This window comes from Mchenga conophoros, linkage group LG3 (assembly GCF_057382185.1).
Source record: "Mchenga conophoros isolate Kocher_MC1m ecotype Shallow Benthic linkage group LG3, M_conophoros_male_GT1.1, whole genome shotgun sequence".
NCBI lineage: Eukaryota > Metazoa > Chordata > Actinopteri > Cichliformes > Cichlidae > Mchenga > Mchenga conophoros.
The window spans coordinates 41,651,364-41,671,514 of record NC_140528.1 but is presented as its reverse complement, the minus strand read 5'-3'; the positions used below and the strand labels follow the sequence as shown (position 1 = coordinate 41,671,514).

Below are 20,151 nucleotides of genomic sequence, written 5' to 3'. Positions count from 1 at the left end.
AACCCAAAGGCAGGACTCCAAAAGCATAAAGTAAAACTCCAAAACAGCTTTAATGGTGAGATTTCCCAGAACACAAGAAAAACAGGTCTAGTGTAAATATTCCGGAACTGTAACACACAAGGAAGTACACAACCATAAGGGAAGACATGACCAAGAACAAAGGGAGACAGAGACAATAATGCATGGTCCTTGTTCATGTGACCCAGTTTTCTTTATTTGAGGAACATGGTTATTTGTACAAGTTTTCATAATATTTCCTAAATGTTTCTTCTATTGCTTCCTGGCTATACTGTAAGATATTTGTACTGTAGATGGGTCCCTAATCTTGTGAATTGTATTAGCAGCTTGCTGCTGTCTAAGACGGCGTGCTAACAGTCTAGCTGCCTTTGGGCCGTTGTCATAATAATCCTGTTTTTTGTTTGTTTGTTTGTTTGTCAGATGTTTTTTTCCACTTCTTCAGTCAATATATTGTCAATTTCCTTTTTTAGTGTTTTGATTTTGTCTTGGAGCTGAACATTCTGAGTAGTTCGGTATAATATTTCCGTGATTTCCGATTCCTCCACCCGGCTAAGGTACAGGGCCTTCCTCATTTGGTGTTGTTTTGAAGTTATGGCAATAAGCTTCCCTCTGAGTACAGCTTTGAATGCATCCCAAAACACTGTTGGGCTAATTTCTTCTGTGGAATTTTCCTCTATGTATTGCTTTATGTCTTTCTTGATTTGGTCGTCTGCCTTAATGAACAGATGGGATCTACATAGAGTAACTGAATGCACAATTGGAAGGGCGGATATTTCTGATCATTGTGCCATTCATTTAAAACTAAATCTAATTACTAGGCATAGAAACACCTGTTGGAGGTTAAATCTGAGTTTGACTGCAGAGAAAACGATGAACAGTGTGGTCAGAGGTTTAGTTGTGTAACACAATGACGAGCAGGATGCTGTTTCTTTTTTCTTTTATATTCTACAGGCGTAGAGGCGTGTTTGATCAATGCAGGACCCAAAACACGATTGCACTCCCAAACTAAAGACCAAGTTAATGCTGTATAAAGTACGTATCTGAGTTTTTGCACAGACTACAATGACCTCGGTTTTGTCTCAATTTAGAAGAAGAAAATTAGATTTCACCTCAGCCAGTCTTCCAATCCAGTCACATAAATAAGAAACAACAGAGCTAAGTCATTATTTTACACTGTATTTTTATTATTTGCATTTTTATGCACATTTTATGTTATCTATGTATGTACAAAAATATGCAAAAAGTATAAAAATATTAGCTTCCTTTCTATATTTCAGTGGTTTGAAGTACCTCTAACTCTGCACTCCCACAATATGTGATTTATGGATCTCAAAATAAAATCCTCCCGTGCAAGTTTTAAAAATCAGGGAACAAAAAGAAAAAAACAGTCTGTCTAAAACAGTTAAAAACAACCTGTGATATCCTGCAAAAGTTAGTTATACTAACATAACATACATAAGAAGGACTTAGTGACAGATCATAGGAAGAGGTGTAACAGCTGAAATCTGTAACATCAGCTTCATTTTGTTGCTTCTAATTACAGGAAAAGGCACAGAGCAGCCAATTAGAGCCAGATTATGTCTTTAATTCCCGGCCACAGAATAAAAGGTTAACAATAACAGTAAAGAGCTTGCTTGTTTTATGTTTAATATGTGTGATTTAAAAGTGAACACACAGCCAATGAGTGTAAGGAAGATTTAAGACTGTTTTCATAAAGTCCACTAAAGGTTAATTAGGAGGAGGATCAGTGATCCCTCTAGTTTCCATTGATGGTTGCTTGGAGCAAAGTTCAGGAGGGTGAGCTGTGTGCTGTTTGACGATTCAACAGGAATCCAGAGAGAATACGGAGCAGAACAACAGCTTTTATAATCACGTCTGCGCAACAGAAACTAAGTGTGGCTCAAGTACCCCTCATATTCAGCGTCACTTTACTGAAGAGACATTACAAGTCCTCCATCCATTTTTTTCTGCACGTCCATATAATAATAATACATATAATAATAATACAAAATAAAGGTTATCTATAGTAATTTCTACAATAATGAAAATGTTGCTGTCATGGTTCTGGGTCTTTTGTGTGTTTTTTGGCATTTTGTATTATGTTTAAGTCACTTTGATTTTCTAAAGGTTTATTCTGTCGTGCCTGGGTTGTTCTTTTTAGTTTCGCTTATTATTTTTTTCCCTGTGTTTTGGCCCTTTGAGTCTCCTCCACTCCTGCATCATGTTTCTTATTTTATTGTGGAAGTCGTATGTATCAGTGTGCGTTCTGTTCAGTTTTGCTTCCCCTGTTTCGTTATGGTCATTCGAGTTTTAACCTAATCATACGAAGCAGTGTATTTTACAAACCACTGAACATGTGACTTCTCATCAGCCAGCAGCTGAATGCATTCCAGTCAAGTTCAGACTTGTTTACAGGGTGTGTGTATGTGTACATCGAGACTGAAAGGTGTGTGTGCGTCTTTACTCTTCACCACATTCGCACAATCTTCTGTCAGTCATCATGCTTATATAAAGTATAAACTATAAATATGCTTGAGGAGCAGAATAAATGTCATAAATCCATAAATAAATGTCCTGTTTATAAGTACAGCTCATAGTGTTTATATCTGACCTCCATATGGCTTCAAAGCTTCAGCTGTTTCATCACTTGTATTAAGCTCAGTTGTTGGAACTTTGTAACATGTGCACTTTTTTCTGTGTATTTAACAGAGTAAAACCTGCAGCAAAGCTTAATCCATATGAGCAATGCATAACGAGTTTTATGTCATTAACATGTTTTAGGATTAAAATCAGAGAATGAATGTTGGAAACTTTCTGTCTGACCAACAGTGGCTGCAGGCGAGCCCCCTGCAGCCTTTTCAGACACATTATAAAGACTTATAAATAAACTATGAATCCCATGAAGTTCAGAAAGCTTCAGTAGAATCTGGTTTTATTTATTTGCTCTGAGGTTATCTTGGCACTGAAGCAGCACACAACACAAAGAAGAGACTGCAAATTTTACATGAGCACAAAGTTTGCGTAAAATTTGAAATTCAAATCATTTGTATTTTACTAAGATATGTGGGACTGATTTGCCTAACGTATAACAACCTGACTTTCTTCTGCTCTCCATTTTGAGTCCCTGACTAGTTGTAGTCATAATGTGCATTTAACTTAAGTTCCTTTAACGGCAAAAGCAGAATAAACATGTGTTTTCTATTCAACTTTATTCATGTACAGCAGTTTTCTCTTTAGTTTTTGAAGCACTTTAATCCTTCTGTTTAAAAGTTGAGGAAATAATGAGCAAAAGATAATTTCAAATATAACAACACCCAACCTGAGGACAGATTCTGTTACCAAACTACACCCTCCACTTTGACAAACGTAGTGCTACTGTCAGTTAAGGGAAAATATTTTTTGAACTTGTGGCTTCTGGCCTGCTGCAGTGGCGAGGTGGTGCAGGGAGCTCATGGGGCCGTGTCAACAGAGGGGGACAGGTGTTCATGTTCAATTCAGTGTTATTTATACTGTGTCAAATCACAACAGCATTTGCTTTATATTGTAAGGTAGACCCTACAATAATACATACAAAGAAAAACCCAACAATCACACGTCCCATATAGCAAGCACTTTGGGAGAAGTGGGAAGGGAAAAAAGAAACCTCAGGCAGAACCAGACTCAGGGAGGGGCGGCCATCTTCAGCGACCGGTTGTGGTAAGAGAATGAAGACATGATAAAAGACATGCTGTGGAAGAGAGCCAGAGATTAATAATAAGTATGATTCAATGCAGAGAGGTCTATTAACACATAGTGAGTGAGGAAGGTGACTGAAGAAGAAATACTCAATACATCATGGGAATCCCCAGCAGCCTACAACTATTGTAGCATAACTAGCTAAAGGTCACTCTGAGACAGGATATTTCTACTTTTAGAGATATTGCTCAAATGGAAGGAAGCAGTCCTACATATTTGTTTAATAGGACATATCCTGGTCAAAAATGAGTCCAAGGTTCCTCACAGTGGTGAGATTCTGTAGACCTTTACTCCTCTCAGGGATGAACACAGGTGGTGACTTAAAACACCACCTATCACCGACAGTGCAGTCTTGAGATCCCTACCCGGCTGTTTCAACCTCCACTAACCCCAACAACTCAGTAGGGTGGGGTGATGTCTTAGTAAGGTTTTACCTCTTGGACCCAGTGAATTTTTCCATACCTTGGTTGGAACTCACGTCATCATTTTATCTTCACTCTGGTTCACGTCTGGATGCTGGGATGTCAAACTACATCCAACAACATTTTCAGAGTGGTCCTGGCAGAGTGATGTGGCAGATTCAGCTGTGATCTCTTGTGGGAAAACGTTCCAAGCATCTTGCCCTGGATGATGATTTTTCCAGTCAGGCTGAAGAGGGGGATCGTTCAGCACCAATAATCTGCTCAGCCAGCGGCACTTCTGGGTAAGGTTATTGAAGCTATGAGTTTCACCTTCCTGTCCGTGGAACCCCTGCCATTGAGAAATTATTCAAGTTTACATGGCTACAAACAACATTTAGTCCAAAAAAAACCAGTGTCCTGTTTAAGTTACTGTTTCTTATTAAACACACAATTTAACATCTTGTGATTGATTGCTGTCCCACAAATGCACAGTGTAGTGTATATACAATGTGTGTAATGTTGTATCTGTAACTCCAACAAACCTGAGCAGCAGTGCCTTTGAAACTGTAGTAAACAGCAAGCTGAAGGTTCTGAATGGTTAACTTTGTGTATTCATGAACCTGAAACAAATAATGAAACCTGTCATTGATCTTTATCACAGAAGCTTCAGGCTACATCCACACGCACACGGGTATTTTTGAAAACAGAGATTTTCATTTTTAAAAAAAAAATCCCGTCCACATGTAAATGCCCAAAATGAAGGAAAACACTGCCAGGAACGTGCCAAAACAACAGGTGGTGATATATTCCTAACTGTGTAGAAATTTTGGGCAATTGAAGTCTAGAAGCCTCGGTGGGAAAGAGTAAACAAAGATGGCGCATAGAAGCAGAACTGAGTCCTATGTGTGGAGGGACAGTAACTTTGTGTGTATATTTATTATATATTTGTGTATATGTAAGCATTTAAACACTGCAAAATTAACAGTAAGAGTATTTTGTGTAAGTCCGCAATTGTAGAAATTCTTTTCACCGAAACGATAACGTGGCGCAGGGTGTGATGTCAAAAAAGGCGCACATCTTTGATGCAGCATTTCATCCACATGTAAAAGCAAAAATAGATTTTCCAAAAAAAATGAGTTTTTAAAAATCTCCGTTTTCAGTGACTGAAAACGCAGTTTACATGTGGACGAAAGGTGCAAATGCATAGAAAAATCTGTGTTTTCCAATATACCCATGTACGTATGGACATAGCTTTAGTGATCATGTTTAACACATCCAAAACACATTAGCACCTTCTGAGATGCTTCAGTGCTGTCCGCATTAAGGTTAAATACTGACTCTATCTCTTTCTTCTTCTGCTCTATTACATTTGCCCCAGATTGAAAGTTGCGCTATAATCATCAGAGGGAATGAAAATATTTTTTATACAAGAAAAAAAGTTCACACTACACTCTGATCTCACCTCGTTAGACTGTATAATGTACCTGAATGCCAACTTTGATTTGGTCTGGGTCGCTCTGAGCGGCCTGCTTCATTTCAGGCTTGATTCTAGCCCAGTCCTTCCTCAGCTCTTTATACATCTCTTTCAGTCTGGTTTCATTCACTGGGTTGTTCATGTTTTCAGAGTTCCCCGTCTTTAGTGTAAGATCAACCTCCCCTGCCATTCTGATAATAATAATAGATAATGTTGAACATGAAAACAAAAGGTGGTGATGTCTGCACCATCATACACAGCACTGTTAAATCCATGTTTCTGTACATTACCTGTCTTTGAATGATTTATACTCTTCTTTAGTTTTTTCATGTGCAGATCTGTGGAATAGTGTTTGGTACAAATAAGTGATTTGTTTCTGTGCTCCACAGTTCACATGACTATAGATATTTTTTGTTTCGTGAGTGATTTCAATTTTCTTTATTATCTGAAAAAATTGTAAATTAATAATTTTTCATGACCTTCGGAGTTAGTATTCTTATTTTTAGTTGAATCTAAAAATAAGAATACATCCACCAAACTAATTCTGTGTTCACAAGCACACAGCCACACCAACAGAGGAGTTCCTTAAAAATGAAAACTGGAGAAAATCACATTTAAAGACAACAAGTAGTCATTTAATTAAAAGTTATGAACATGAATACCTTGATATAAATATCATCGCTGTGTTTGACACATTGGCGTGCTCTAACATTAAGGTATAAAATACTTCTGTAATTTCTGCAAAATTTAAACAGCTAATACCTAAAAAGTCTGCAATCTGCACTTTTATTATTGCATGTCAGTTTCTAAATTACATATATTTTTTATCTTGAGTACAGGGTAGAAAAAGGAAAAAAATGTATCTCTGTTCCAAAATATTATGAAGGTCGCTGTGATTGAGGACACACATGTTTCTATTAATAAAATAATAAATAAAAAAATTAATCAAATTATAAAAGTGGGCTGTCACTACTGTCATGATTCGGCTGTGTACAGGCAGGAGGAGGACCCAAAATGGAGAACTCGTAACACACGGGAAAAGCTCAAAATGCAGCTTTATTGCCGACACATGGAAATGATACAGGACCAAAGTAAACTGAAAAATATAAACTAACCCACATGGAAAAGATATATATATATATAAATCTTATAAAGTTTGTATCTGTCTTGTGTGAAACTTGTATGAAAAGCATACAAGAGTGAAAACAGATATAAGATCCCTTGAAAAATTATATAATGAAACTTGTATGTTTTGGATACTTACTAAAACAATATATGAAAGTAATGAGAAAGTGGCCACTTTCATGAGTTAAGTCATATAAGGTTTTACTATTTCTTTTCCATATGGGAATATATATTCACCAAGAGACACATGAGAGAGGACACAACACTGACACAGAGAAACACAGGGCTTAAATACACTGGGGAATAACGAGGGGAATGAGACACAGAAGGAGCGCACAGCTGGGAGAAATCAGACATGACGACACCAAAAGGAAGCAAAACTCAATACATTCACGTAGGACACAGAACTTCAAAGTAAAACAGGAAACGTAACACTGAGATACAGACTTGAATAGGTGATACAGCTGACAGGGGAGACAGAGCAACTAAGAAACATAGAGACCAAACATAAGGGAGGCACAAATAACACAAAACACCGGGTCAATGACCCAGGACCATAACAAGCACAGCCTGAATGTGGATTTGAAGCATTTTTAAGTCTTTTATGTATTAAAATGTGTTTACCTTTCTTCTTTGATTTTGTGTTTGTAAAATGTTTCCATTTCAGCCAAACTGTTAAAACATAAAAAAAAGAAGAAGTTATTCCGATACAGGTTCAATTTCAATTTTCATCCCCTTTTTAATGTTATTTTTTAAAACCAATCTGTTAGTAAAATAGTAGTGTGTAAAAATGGTCTGTGCCTTTTTGGAAGAAATTTAACAATTAATTCAAAAAAATTTTGAGGATAAAAATTCAAGTCTAAAATGAACTAATATTAGGAACAGAATGATCTAAATAATCATGGACATGTATATTGAGCGACAGTGGATAGAAATACTGGTTCATGAGTGTCCATAAAAATTGCAGAAATCTAATTACCCTGGTTTTTTGAGGTTCACTTTGTAAACTTCTTCCATTTCACGCAACCTATTTAAAAACAAACAAATTCATGTGTTAAACGCATCAGATCATACATTCATCGTTAAACGCAGATTCTGTGAACAATATCAGATCAATCATTTTTTTTAAAAAAATAATACCAAACATATAGAAAACAACACTAACAGTTTAAATTCTACATTTGTTTCTTTTAACAAAATAATTCTGTTTTGTTTGATATTGTAAATCACTGTTATTAAGCTATTATAAATTGTTGATCCGTTCCATGGCACCCTTTGGCATCCTTCTTTTGAGCCACTGAAGGAACTCCATGAACTCCAGTGAACTCCATGCTCAGTTGATTTACAGGGATAAGGGTGGTCATCTGTCTCAATCCTGCTGAAGGTATGCAACACTGGACCAGTGTCCTGCACTGGACCAGTGTTGCATAGGATTTTTTGACTGCTTTTGAGAGATTTTTACTCACTGAAACTGGGAAAAAATATTTTGAAAAATTAATCTCAGCCGGTTTTCAGTTGATGCGTATTATCAATCATACCACTCTGCAAAAGACTAAAATTTCACTGTTTAAAATAATGCTTTAACAATGTTAGTATAATTATGTGAGTTTGTACAGTAGACTTTGATGTTTCACCAGAATATGCCAACAGTACCTCTGTATGACTGGATTCAGTTCCTCCTCTAGACGTTTCACAGACCTGTGAGAGAAAATTCATGTTTTTAGTGTAATTAATAGGGATGGGTATTGATAAGATTTTAACGATTCCGATTCCATTTTCGATTCTGTTTAACGATTCGATTCTTTATCGATTCTCTTATCGATTCTTTTTTTTTTTTAAAAAAGGAGAACACTAAGGTCGATTAGCTCAGAGCTTTGTTTTATATCTTCTCTTTGAACAAGATAGAAATTTAGGAGTAACATGGCCTTACAAACCCAACAGTGAGATCTTGAGAGATCCAGCCTACGGCTCTTCAATGGGGTGTCACAGGGTCCCCAGGAAAAAAAAATTGTAAATGTAAAATAATAAAATAAATATTCTTGTGAGACATATCACATATTGACGGGGTCGGGTTATGTTAAAAAGTATAAATTGTTATACTTTGTTCATTGGTTCAAAGGTACCCCACACTTCTTTTTTTGTTTGCTTGTTTGTTCTGGTGTATTTTTCATTTGAACTGTTACTCTGCCAGAGTACTCATATTTACAAGATGGCATTGAACGCCCCATTGGTGTATCAGGAAAACTATTTTGTACGTATGTTCCTTGAAGGGGATTGAAGTCGTTCTTTTTTCCACCGCAGCGAAGGGCTAGGAGTAGGAGAGGAGCTGCTGTATGTTTTTGTTATCAAATCGATCTGATTGTGAAATAAAGCATATGCAGTGAGAAAGCAACTCCAGGAGTCATCCCTGCCTTAAAGCTGCAACATTCTTCTGTAGCAATAACAAAGTATAACATAAATTGTTCTGTGGCAATTACACAAGAATATCCAGTAATGTCCCTGCCTACAATTAAACACATTCACTTACCAAAAATCGGGGCATCTACTGTGGCAAATGGGTGCAAGCCTTTGACCACAAACTTAGACACTGCTCGGTGACATTAGTCTATCCTGGCCTGAAAGGAGACGCTACCGGTAGACTGCAGCGAGAACTGCCAGCGAGCGCCAGCCAGACTCTGTCTGTCTCTCTCATCATGGTCACCTACATGTACAGTAATGGCAGGTCTTGTAATAAGGCAGATCGCGCTAACATAATATGCACTGTTAGTTGATTATTTACCTGCCGCATTAACGGGAGAGGACGTGCAAACGTTAGCGCTGCTGCTGGGTTGAGAGTCACGAGTCCGGAGCGGAATTAAAAACGCGTGTCGTCGCGTGTTTTGTGAGCAAATGCTTTTGCATATTCGTAGTGTTTCCTCCCTTAAATGAAATATCTACTTTGCAAGTTGCCCTGTTGTCATCGGTTCTCATAAAGTATAATCAAACTTTTGAGCGTTTGAGCCGCTTAGGCGCCGTGTTTCCTGCCAGGTAAATGACGCTCCGCAACGTGGTGACGTCATTCGGGGCGACTGGAATCGATAAGGGAATCGTTTGCAAAAATGGCAAACGATTCCAAGGAATTGAAACAGTGGGAACCGGTTCTCAACAAGAACCGGTTTTCGATACCCATCCCTAGTAATTAAGCATATGTATTATCAAGCATACCAGTCTGCAAAAGACTAAAATTTCACTGTTTAAAATAATACTTTAACAATGTTAGTATAATTATGTGAGTTTGTACAGCAGACTTTGATGTTTCACCAGATTAATCGAACAGTACCTCTCTATGACTGAATTCAGTTCCTCCTTTTGATGTTTCACCACCATACTGTGAGACAAATATACAGCATGTAAAGCAAAAGTCTTGGTGAACAGATTAAAAAAATGAAATAAAAAGAAGAAATGAGAAACTTTAGACTTTTATGAAAGATGAGAAAAAAATGTTTACTTTGCCTGATGAATTTTTTTTTCCATCTCAGCCAAACTGTTTAAAAACATAATATAGAGGTTATTCACGATATGTAATATATTCAGTCAGCTCCATGATTAGAAATACATCTGTATCTACAGTTTTGTGTACAAGTCCACCACCTGATTCAGCATCTTGTAGAACATACTTTAGCAGCAGTAACCTGCAGTGATGTGTCACTTTATCAGCCAGAAGTCTTGTGCTTTGTTCACCCCCAGCTTTGCAAGCCTAAACCATTTAGCTATGTTCTTTTATATGGAAGAAGATTTCTCTCACAACCCTCCCAAACAGCCGTGCTTGATCAGTTTTTTTCTAATTGTGATGTCATTATTATTGACCTTTAACCTGCTCACTGAGGCCTGTAGAGTTCCATGGGTTTGCGATGAATTTGGTAAAACGCCCACTCCTAGGAAGATTGTTATGTTCTCTGGTATATTTACATTACCTCTCCATATGTAATGATTCCCCACCCCTTGGTTACGACACATGAATATTTCTTTAAGACACTCCAGCTAGCCCATCCATGCCCAACAGTGTACATATAAAATGGCTGTACAGAAGTAAAACCAGCGATCGTTGACCACTTGCGCTTTGTGTGGTAGCATATGTCGAGGCATTGTGTGTCCGTTTACGTTTGTATCACTGCAGCTTCTGACCCAAGCTCAGAAGCTGCAGTGATAATATTTGCTGGTGCCTTGTCTTGCACTCTCACATCCTGCAGTTCCTTCAGTCCCAGATGGAGGCGGTGAACCTACATGGCATGGTGGTGATCAGGCAATTAAGGAAGTTTGCGTTGGACACTCAGCATTTAGTGGGGCCACTTTAATCTCCTGGCACCAAAGGGCAGCCAGCAACTTAAAATTTGCATGCCAGGGCCCCTGGCTCCCCCCTTAGACCTGGACATGTTCTATGGCACCCTTTGGCGTCCTTCTTTTGAGCTGCTGGAGGATTAGTGAACTCCATGCTCAGGGTGGTCATCTGGCTCAATCCAGCAATCCTGCTGAAGGCCTTGTCCAAATTTCACCTATTTCAGTCCACTGAGCTACGGACAGTTTCCACTAAGAGCCTTGACCAGGAGGTGGCTCAGCAGGCTACTCTGTGCTCAGGTCATTGCAGGCGGCAGGTGTGGGTTAGAGAAAACTAAATTTCAAGACGAACAAACTGCTAAAACCTCCCTTATTGAGGTTATAGATATGCTCACACTTGCTGATGATCAATAACATAGGTCTGCGACCAGTGCTGATTTTTCTGACTGCTTTTGAGAGATTTTTACTCACTGAAACTGGGAAAAAATATTTTGAAAAATTAATCCCAGCAGGTTTTCAGTTGATGCGTATTATCAATCATACCACTCTGCAAAAGACTAAAATTTCACTGTTTAAAATAATACTTTAACAATGTTAGTATAATTATGTGGGTTTGTACAGTAGACTTTGATGTTTCACCAGAATATGCCAACAGTACCTCTCTTTAACTAAATTCAGTTCCTCCTCTAGACGTTTCACAGACCTGTGAGAGAAAATTCATGGTTTTAGTGTAATTAAGCATATGTATTATCAAGCATACCAGTCTGCAAAAGACTAAAATTTCACTGTTAAAATACTTTAACAATATGAGTGTAATTATGTGAGTTTGTACAGCAGACTTTGATGTTTCACCAGATTATACCAACAGTACCTCTCTTTAACTAAATTCAGTTCCTCCACTTGTTGTTTCACCACCATACTGTGAGACAAATATACAGCATGTAAAGCAAAAGTCTTGGTGAACAGATTAAAAAAAGGATCAAATAAAAAGAAGAAATGAAAAACTTCAGGCATTTATGAAAGATGAGAAAAAATATTTACTTGGCATCATGAAGTTTTTTTCCCATCTCAGCGAAACTGTTTAAAACCATTTTAGAAAAGTTATTCACAATACACACAACAATTTTGAAGAATTCATTTCAGAGTTTTAATGTTTATTGAGCTTTTCTAAAATGTAAAATCTTATGATGAGATGATCATATAGCAACATAGAGCATAATTCATGCAGTCTATCCTGTGCTCAGCTGTGAAAACCATGTAAATGAAGCAATTTAAAACATTTCTGATCAGAAACATCAAATGATATTAAAAAAAGAGCGAATCCTTACCTTAGCTCCTGTGGAGCTGCTGCTTGATTACAATCTCTAATTTTAAGGTAAAGAGGAAACACTGATATCACAGATATTTATATCCAGAGAGGAAAAATACTAAACCTTATCTGCGCACTTCATACTCTGTCATATCATTTCAAACTAAGGAAAACTGTTATACAAAACTTCAAATTGCATTTAGGCATTTTCACGTTTAAATAGTTTTAAATAGTGTAACCTTTAAATCTGCCAGTTTATACGGATGACAAAGGTTGATATAATGTATTTACCTGCTGTTCTTTTCTTTACTCATCGTGGTGTCTCCTGTCTTGTTTAGTGAAAGTCTTTTTCCAGTCTGACACAAGTACGACTGTTACACTGAACTCCACAAACCAGGGGGTGGAGTTCAGTGAGGTCCGCCCCCTGGTTTGTTAATAAATACTCTGTAACTGCTGCTCTTCAGCACTGTTTCCACAATGGATAACTCATACATCATAGCGATAGACTTTGGCACTGCGTACAGTGGATATGCTTTCAGTCTGACAAAAAGAGACGCAGAAATTGATCCTTGTTTAAAGTCCTGGGGTAAAAAGACTTCACTGAGGACCCCAAAGACTCCGACCTGCATCCTTTTTGATGAACATGAAAAATTTCTCAGCTTTGGTTATGAAGCCCAGTCAGCTTATTTTAGAACACGAGGTGATGAAGCCAGAAAGAAATTCTTCTTTGAATGCTTCAAGATGTCCCTCTATGACAAAGTAAGTGTAACGATCTTATTATATCAATATTCTGATATCTCTCTTTCTCTCTCTCTCTCTCTTTATATATATATATATATATATATATAAAGAGAGAGAGAGAGAGAGTCTGTGAGCTGTCGGCTTTCAGCCCCGATGGCATACGGTGTACGTGCCGTCGGTCACTGACTCTGATGCGTCGACAGATCCGCTCTTTGTGTGGTTGTTGAAATGGTTTTGTGAAGTTTAACCTGAGATTCTGACGTTTTGGGCAAAATGCATTTATATTAAAAATCGATTCGGGATTTTAATGAATCGATATCACGTTATCCAAGTAAGAATTGATTTTAATCGATGAATTGATTATCAAAACCCACTTCTATTACAAACCTATTAACTAATATCCAGTCTGCCATCATAGAAGCTTAACAGTGATGTGACAATTGAAGCTGCAAATGGACGGTCAATGAAGGCACTGAAGGTGTTCACAGAAGCTCTGAAATACCTGAAGGAGGACGCTCTGAAGTTCATCTCAGAAAATGCTGGTGGGAAGCAGTTCATAGCCTCTGACTTCACCTGGGTGGTGACTGTACCTGCCCTCTGGGATCCTTCAGCAAAACAGTTCATGAGAGAAGCTGCGACGCAGGTAAAACGACAATATGTACTGTACAGTTGTTTTAAAATGAAAAAGAATTTATTTACCTTTGATTTATAGGCAGGAATTGTGACCGCAGGAAAGGAAGACAGACTGGTTATTGCACTGGAACCAGAAGCAGCCTCAGTCTGGTGTAAGAAGCTGCCAGCTGATGGTTTTGAAACAGAAAATAACAGTGGAGTCACATTTGAACAGGCTTCAGGAACACAATACATTGTGGTGGACTGTGGAGGTACTCTATGTTTTCAAAGTGCAGTTTTTCTTACTTTTTTATGTTTTTATGGTTTGAAAGAGATAGAAGCCTTTTATATCCACTGTGAGTGACCATCATTGAACAGAGGTGGTGGTTTATGACGCCAACTGTCTGCCAGCTATAATCCAGTTTTGACATCCCTTTCCAGACACCTTAACGCCCACTCACAACCTGGGCCATCTGACCTCAGGAAATCACACTATAGGGTGGGGTTAGGTTCCACAATAAGCTCACCTGAAACCCTGGCTGATTGTGACCCACACCCATTTTCATGCCTTGGCTCATGTGATTAGGTAGAATAGAAGAGAATGCCTTTACTTTCACTATACAGATATACAATGAGGTAGCCTACAGAGCATCTCCTGATCAGTGCAAATGTGTGTGTGTGTGTGTGTGTGTGTGTGTATGGGGGGGGGGACAATGGCTCATGTGATTAGGTAGAGGATCATTAGGGGGTCCATTGAATTCGAGGCAAACTGTTTATAAGACTGGGGAAACCTGCAGTCAGCTGTGACTGAAGAAGTCACTTGGATGAGTGATGAAACGTTTCTCCCACTGAAACCGCTACGTCCAGATGAACAGAATCAACTTTTTGAGATATACAGTTTCATACAAATGTCCTGTATCATATTTATATACACTTAGTATGTTATTATGTATGTTTGTATTTAGATAAATTATTTGTCCATTGAAGCATGAAACCAGACTGTTATGGGTTTCTAGACTGATGTACAGTGAATAAACAGAGGAGCTCCAGGTTTAACGATTAGTTTGTTTCCACTGTAATACAGTCTAGCACTGTTAAAATATATTTGTATCAACTCTTTATCATTGTATGCGGCAATATACACACTTGTGTATAGTTCTGTGTATTCACCAGTGAGTGATAAAGGCCCCAAACTCTGCATTAGGAGGGTGGAGGAGAGAATAATTTGTAAAGATGCTATCACTTATTTTTAATTACTGTCTATGTGTTGCAGGTGGAACCATTGACATCACTGTTCATGAAGTCCTGGAGGGAGGAGCCCTGAAAGAGCTGCACAAGGCCTCTGGAAATGATTTGGGAGGACAAACTGTGGATAAAAAATTCAAAGAGTTTCTCAGAGAAATCTTCAGTGATAGTTTGTGGGATGAATATGAAAAAAAACATCCAGGAGAGCTGCAGAAGATGATGTATGATATCTCAGTTTTAAAAGAGAATGATGATGATGATGTGGACATCAGCTGCCCATTTAACCTGGGTGCAATGGCAAAAGAAAAGCAGAAAATGGAAAAGTTTTTTGAAACGCTGAGAGGTGTTTCCTGGAATGAAGGATCCATCAAAATCTCAAAAGAGAAAGTACGATCTTTCTTTGCTGAGAGTCTGAATGGCATCACCAAGAGTCTCAGAGAAATCCTGAAGAAAGGTTTCACCATTGAGTACATTCTTTTAGTCGGAGGCTACGCTCAAAGCCTGATTCTGCGTCAGCATATTACCAATCAGTTTAGTGATCAGTGTAAAGTTCTGTGTCCTTCTCATCCTCAAGAAGCAATCACGAAGGGAGCTGTGCTGTTTGGAAGAAACCCAGCATTGGTGGCATCTCGAATAAGTGCCTTTACTTACGGGGTTTCTTTGTCTCTTAGGTTTGATGCATCCAAGCATAGAGCAGACAAGAGATACACAAACAAAGAGGGTGAGTGGTGTGATGGTATTTTCTGTGTACTGGTGAAGGAAAATGAGGAAGTGGGCTGGGATAAAACCAGTGAGTACAGCTGCACTCCAATAGAAAGAGATCAGACAGCGATTACCTTTGCATTTTATCGCACAGAGAGAAATATCCAAGGACTAATGTATGTGGATGACTGGGGAGTAGAGAAAATTGGTTCTATTATTCTTGAGTCACCTGTCACAGCACGCGGCATGAATCGTGAAATCAAACTACAAATCAAGTTTGGTGCCACAGAAATGACGGTCACAGCCATAGATGTAGATTCAGGTTCAACCGTTAAAACTGAGCTCGACTTCATGGCTAAATCAATGAGATCAATCAGAAACCACGTGGCAGAAGTGATTTCCTGAAACATCAGACAAACAAATAAACATATAGATGTCAGAGTCACTGCTGTCCTTAAGCTATAATAGGTACTCTAACAGTTTCTTTTCTGTATCACACAAGTAGTGAAAACATCTTCTTATGAGATCTAATGAGAACCTGTGTGCAGTTACACTGAAGTTTATTAAAGCATTTTTGTTTTATTACCATTAAAAATGTACAGATCATTCTTACAGCCAACAAGTGTGTGTGTGTGTGTGTGTGGGGGGGGGGGGGGGGGGGGGGATGCACAGTTCTGAATTCCACTGCATGAAATTGTCTTCATCAGTGCATGTGTGAGTTAAGGGTGGTTATGGCCTTTGGTAATAAACAATAGGGGGTCCATGTCCCTCTTGGGGGGACACTCCCATAGGGTTTAAATCTGGGACTCTCCACCATTTGACTCTAGATCTGAAGAAGCTTCTTGAAACTTAGAGAAGTCCAGACGCTTTTCTTTCCATTTACATTCTACTCATACAATGATGTTTTATGCCAAAGTTTACAGGAGTTCAGATAATTTAAGTTTATCAATGTATTATTAATACAATGAAGATAATTTAGTCAGAACACATCTCCCACATAATGTTGTGTTTTGGATATTTATTTATGTTAGCCTGAGAGGATGAAACTAAAATCATGCAGGTCTCACAGTTAAAACATTAAATCGACCAGTGTTAGTTGATACCAGATAACTAAATTGATATTGCTCCCGAAATTTAGAGAATCAAATACAGGGAAGTTAAACTAAGAAAAGAGTTTGGTGCTGGTGTCCTTACACACTTGTGTATAGTTCTTTGTATTCACCAGTGAGTGATAAAGGTTGTAAAGTCTGGAAGCATTTTTGATTTATTACCATTAAATTATTACCATTAAAAAAAGTACAGATCATTCTTACAGCCATTTAAAGCAGACACAGACTTCCCCAAGACATCAAACTGTATAAATAAAACTTGTGTATAATTCAATCCACCTTGACACACCTGGAATTTTGATTTCTCTTTTTCTTTTCTTCATAAAAATGCTAAACTGTACCTTAAAGTCCAAAGAATTTGCTTATTTTAAATCCTTCAAAATGTATAATTTTTAATATTTGTATTAGCGTATGGTTCCTGTATATATGTTTTACAATCTACCTAGTGAGTCAACAATTCTTAAATAATTTAACCAAAATTACATAGAACAAAATGTAAATAATGTTATTGAGAAGTTATTTTGAAGTATTACTTCTATTACTTTAATTTGAATGATAATTGGGACATAAAAAGTTACATTTATCCAATCTGGGGGAAAAAATTTTGATGTTTTTCTTCCAAAATAAGTGTGAAAATGTTTTTCCCCCTTGGAAGGTCACAGTTACTGCTATCAGTGCTCATTGCTAATACCTAATAATAACTAGACCCTGTATCATAATGATCCTGTACAACACCCATTATTGCTTGTTTGACCACAATAAAGGGCTTTAATGTGTTGTTTTAAAGTCATTGTTCAATAAAATATTTTATTATTTTTTTAAGTTATGAACATGTTTCTTCCTGTAAGGAAATTAGTTGTCTTTATAACCTGTGGACTCATCGCATTCCCTTATATATGAGGTGGAGTAGGAGGGTCTTCGTCCACTTCCAGTAACAATAACAAACTAATTTCTTGGTTAGTTTTGTAACTCACCAAAATGACCAATCACATTGTCTAAACGATCATGACATTTGGTAACAAGTCCTTTCCAGTTTAAACCAACTAGAAAACTGTCAAAACCATATTACCCTTATTATCAGTGTCAAACTATGCTGTAAACAACAGGTAAACAGAAAATTATTTAAGAATTTTCTCATGAAATTATTGTAAAAAAAAACTAAATTGCTTTATTTTACAATCTTTATGACTCTGGAAGTGAAATTTAATAGTGGTAAAGTTACCCGTTTACCGACTGCCAGAAGCAGTTCCAGGCTTGAGATCCAGTGGAGACTGACCTCCACTCTCCTGATCTGACCTCCCGATCTGCTGAACTGCTAACAGACACATTTAATGAGATCATCGGATGTAAATTAACAGCTGGACCTAAAAACAAATGCAAGCTCTCAACCCTTTAATGTTAAATTTCTTTCTTACTTTTCAGATATGTTCACTGCAGTGGATGCCTGGTTGTGTGTTGCTTAACTGTGGAACAGGTGGCACCAGGATGACCTACAGGAAGTATGTGAATGTGACACTTGTGGGATGTCCTGGAGAGACATGTCTGATCCATGGAGGCTCACCTCACGGCTTACAGGACTTTTGCTAACATCTTGGTATAGATGCCACAGTACCTTCAGGGGTCTAGAGGAGTCCACGCCTTAACAGGACAGGACTGTTTGGCCAGCAAAATGGGGACCAACACGGTGGTAGGCAGATGGTCATAATGTTATGCCAATTTGGTGTGTAAAAATGTACAGAAATAAATTTTCAAAGACTCAAAAAAAAGTCCAAACTGTCGTTTTTGTTTGTTTTTAATTGATTTCGATATAAAACTCATAAACAGGAACTCTGGCGCTTTATTATATTTCATTACAATAAAAACTTAAGTTATATCAGTTTAAAAACGTATAAACATTGATTGATTAGAATAAAATTTATTACTGAATAAGTTTCTTAGCTGATTTCTAACAGCTGTATTGTTAGTCAATGTCCAACAGAGGGCAGAGCAGCACTGCAAAACAGTGTAAAGCAAAGCGGAAACAATTCCATCAGTGTCTTATCCTAGTAGCACACAATCACAAAACAACAAACAGAGGCATCCCAGATTCATGAAACCTCTTGAGGACAACAACCCCACCCTCAATACTAACAAGACAAAGGAGATGAGAGTGGACACGACGAAGAACCGGAGGACTCACCAGCTGCTGTTTATCCGGGGCCTTGAAGTGGAGAGGGTGAGCAGCTTTAGATACCTGGTCGTCTACATCTCTGAGGACCTCAGGTGGACACTGAACACCACACAGCTGGTCAAGAAGGCTCAACAGGGGCTGTATTTTCTGAGGAGGCTGAGGAAATCTGGTATGATGGCCAAGATCCTCAGCAGGTTCTACAGCTGCACCATGCAAGCACCCTGATCAGCTGCATCACTGCATGGCACGGCAGCAATACTTCTATGGACCGTAAACGCCACAAACGGTGAAACTGCTTCCTGGTTGTTGATGTTTGTTTCTAAAGATGTTGTTGATGAGACTTTGTAGAAAGCAGCTGGTCTGAGTGATGTGATCAGAGTGCAGTAGATAATGTCTGACAGCAGTTTGAAGAGGAAATGGATTCTGTTCTGTTCTTCACTCATCACCTACCTGACACCTCACACCTGTTTCTCACCTGCAGGTCAGCCAGGAGGACACACATACTACAGTGAAAACTCAATGCTGCTTTACAGCCATCTACATTCATTGTATTCTTTCTTTGAACTGTGAGTAAAGTAGCGTATCACTTCAACCAGAGATGGTTGTATATCCATCCATTCACTTCCGCTTATCCTTTTCAGAGTCGCGGCTGTCAGCTGTCATAGGGCAAGAGGCAGGGCATACCCTGGACGGGTCGCCAGTCTGTCGCAGGGCCAACACACAGGGACAGACAACCATTTGCACTCACATTCACTTGCACATTCCCACCTAGTGGCAATTTGGATTATCTAATTAACCTATCCCCACAAGTTGCATGTCTTTGGACGGTGGGAGGAAGCCGGAGTAACTGGAGGGAACCCAAGCAAACACGGGGAGAACATGCAAACTCCACACAGAAAGACTCCGGCCTGATGGTGGAATTGAACTCAGGACCTACTCGTTGTGCTGTGAGGTGACTTTTGTTGTGATTTGGTGCTATATAAATAAAATTGAGACTGCTGCATCAGTAAAGGACTTATAATAAGGGCATTATAAATACAATGTCATGCACATGTGCATCTTGTAAGCTCTGTGAGGAAATGATCTTCAACCTGGAAGTCTAAAGTAATGCAAGAAAGAAAGACCTGTTCTGCATTTAACACAGTAGCATGCAACCTTGTGATGTTAAATGGGCCACATGTATTGCATCAAAATGC

At 38.3% G+C, this 20,151-nt stretch overlaps 2 protein-coding genes and 1 long non-coding RNA gene across 6 annotated transcripts; 1 reads left to right on the top strand and 2 right to left on the bottom strand.

Annotated features, from left to right (window-relative positions):
* Positions 1-2: 2 nt before the first annotated feature.
* On the bottom strand, positions 3-9,919 carry LOC146578715 (uncharacterized). 3 transcript variants are annotated; one of them, XM_085268986.1, is made up of 10 exons: positions 9,533-9,919; positions 9,281-9,454; positions 8,407-8,451; positions 7,733-7,780; positions 7,378-7,425; positions 5,919-5,966; positions 5,639-5,819; positions 4,697-4,774; positions 4,232-4,503; positions 3-3,745 (listed from the first exon to the last, which is right to left on the bottom strand). In XM_085268986.1, exons 4-10 carry the CDS (start codon positions 7,768-7,770, stop codon positions 3,679-3,681), a joined length of 732 nt encoding a protein of 243 aa, XP_085125112.1. In that variant the 5' UTR covers positions 7,771-7,780; positions 8,407-8,451; positions 9,281-9,454; positions 9,533-9,919; the 3' UTR covers positions 3-3,678. The 3 variants fall into 3 exon arrangements, with proteins under 3 accessions (XP_085125112.1, XP_085125114.1, XP_085125115.1); XM_085268989.1 differs by having other exon boundaries at positions 5-3,745; positions 4,216-4,503; XM_085268988.1 differs by lacking the exon at positions 9,281-9,454.
* Positions 9,920-11,937: 2,018 nt separating this feature from the next.
* On the bottom strand, positions 11,938-12,724 carry LOC146578714 (uncharacterized). Its single transcript, XR_014891581.1, has 4 exons — positions 12,668-12,724; positions 12,396-12,431; positions 12,109-12,144; positions 11,938-11,986 (listed from the first exon to the last, which is right to left on the bottom strand). It is a non-coding gene; the product is annotated as an uncharacterized LOC146578714 (long non-coding RNA).
* Positions 12,725-12,853: 129 nt separating this feature from the next.
* LOC146578713 (heat shock 70 kDa protein 12A-like) lies at positions 12,854-18,454 on the top strand. Of its 2 annotated transcripts, XM_085268836.1 has the most exons (5): positions 12,854-13,135; positions 13,536-13,760; positions 13,830-14,001; positions 15,003-15,695; positions 18,208-18,454. In XM_085268836.1, the coding sequence occupies exons 1-5, from the start codon at positions 12,854-12,856 to the stop codon at positions 18,246-18,248; spliced, it is 1,413 nt and encodes a 470-aa protein (XP_085124962.1). In that variant the 3' UTR covers positions 18,249-18,454. The 2 variants fall into 2 exon arrangements, with proteins under 2 accessions (XP_085124962.1, XP_085124960.1); XM_085268834.1 differs by lacking the exon at positions 18,208-18,454 and having other exon boundaries at positions 15,003-16,291.
* Positions 18,455-20,151: the final 1,697 nt, after the last annotated feature.

Bases quoted from the DNA above. Each gene is read 5' to 3' on its own strand.
- LOC146578715 (XM_085268986.1), bottom strand. From the start codon at position 7,770: ATGGAAGAAGTTTACAAAGTGAACCTCAAAAAACCAGG. The intron at 5,820-5,918 runs GTAATGTACAGA...TATTATTATCAG, and splicing joins TATAAATCATTCAAAGACAG to AATGGCAGGGGAGGTTGATC. The intron at 4,504-4,696 runs GTTTGTTGGAGT...TCTCAATGGCAG, and splicing joins TCAAAGGCACTGCTGCTCAG to GGGTTCCACGGACAGGAAGG.
- LOC146578713 (XM_085268834.1), top strand. From the start codon at position 12,854: ATGGATAACTCATACATCATAGCGATAGACTTTGGCACTGCGTACAGT. The intron at 13,136-13,535 runs GTAAGTGTAACG...CTGCCATCATAG, and splicing joins AGATGTCCCTCTATGACAAA to AAGCTTAACAGTGATGTGAC. The intron at 14,002-15,002 runs GTACTCTATGTT...TATGTGTTGCAG, and splicing joins CATTGTGGTGGACTGTGGAG to GTGGAACCATTGACATCACT.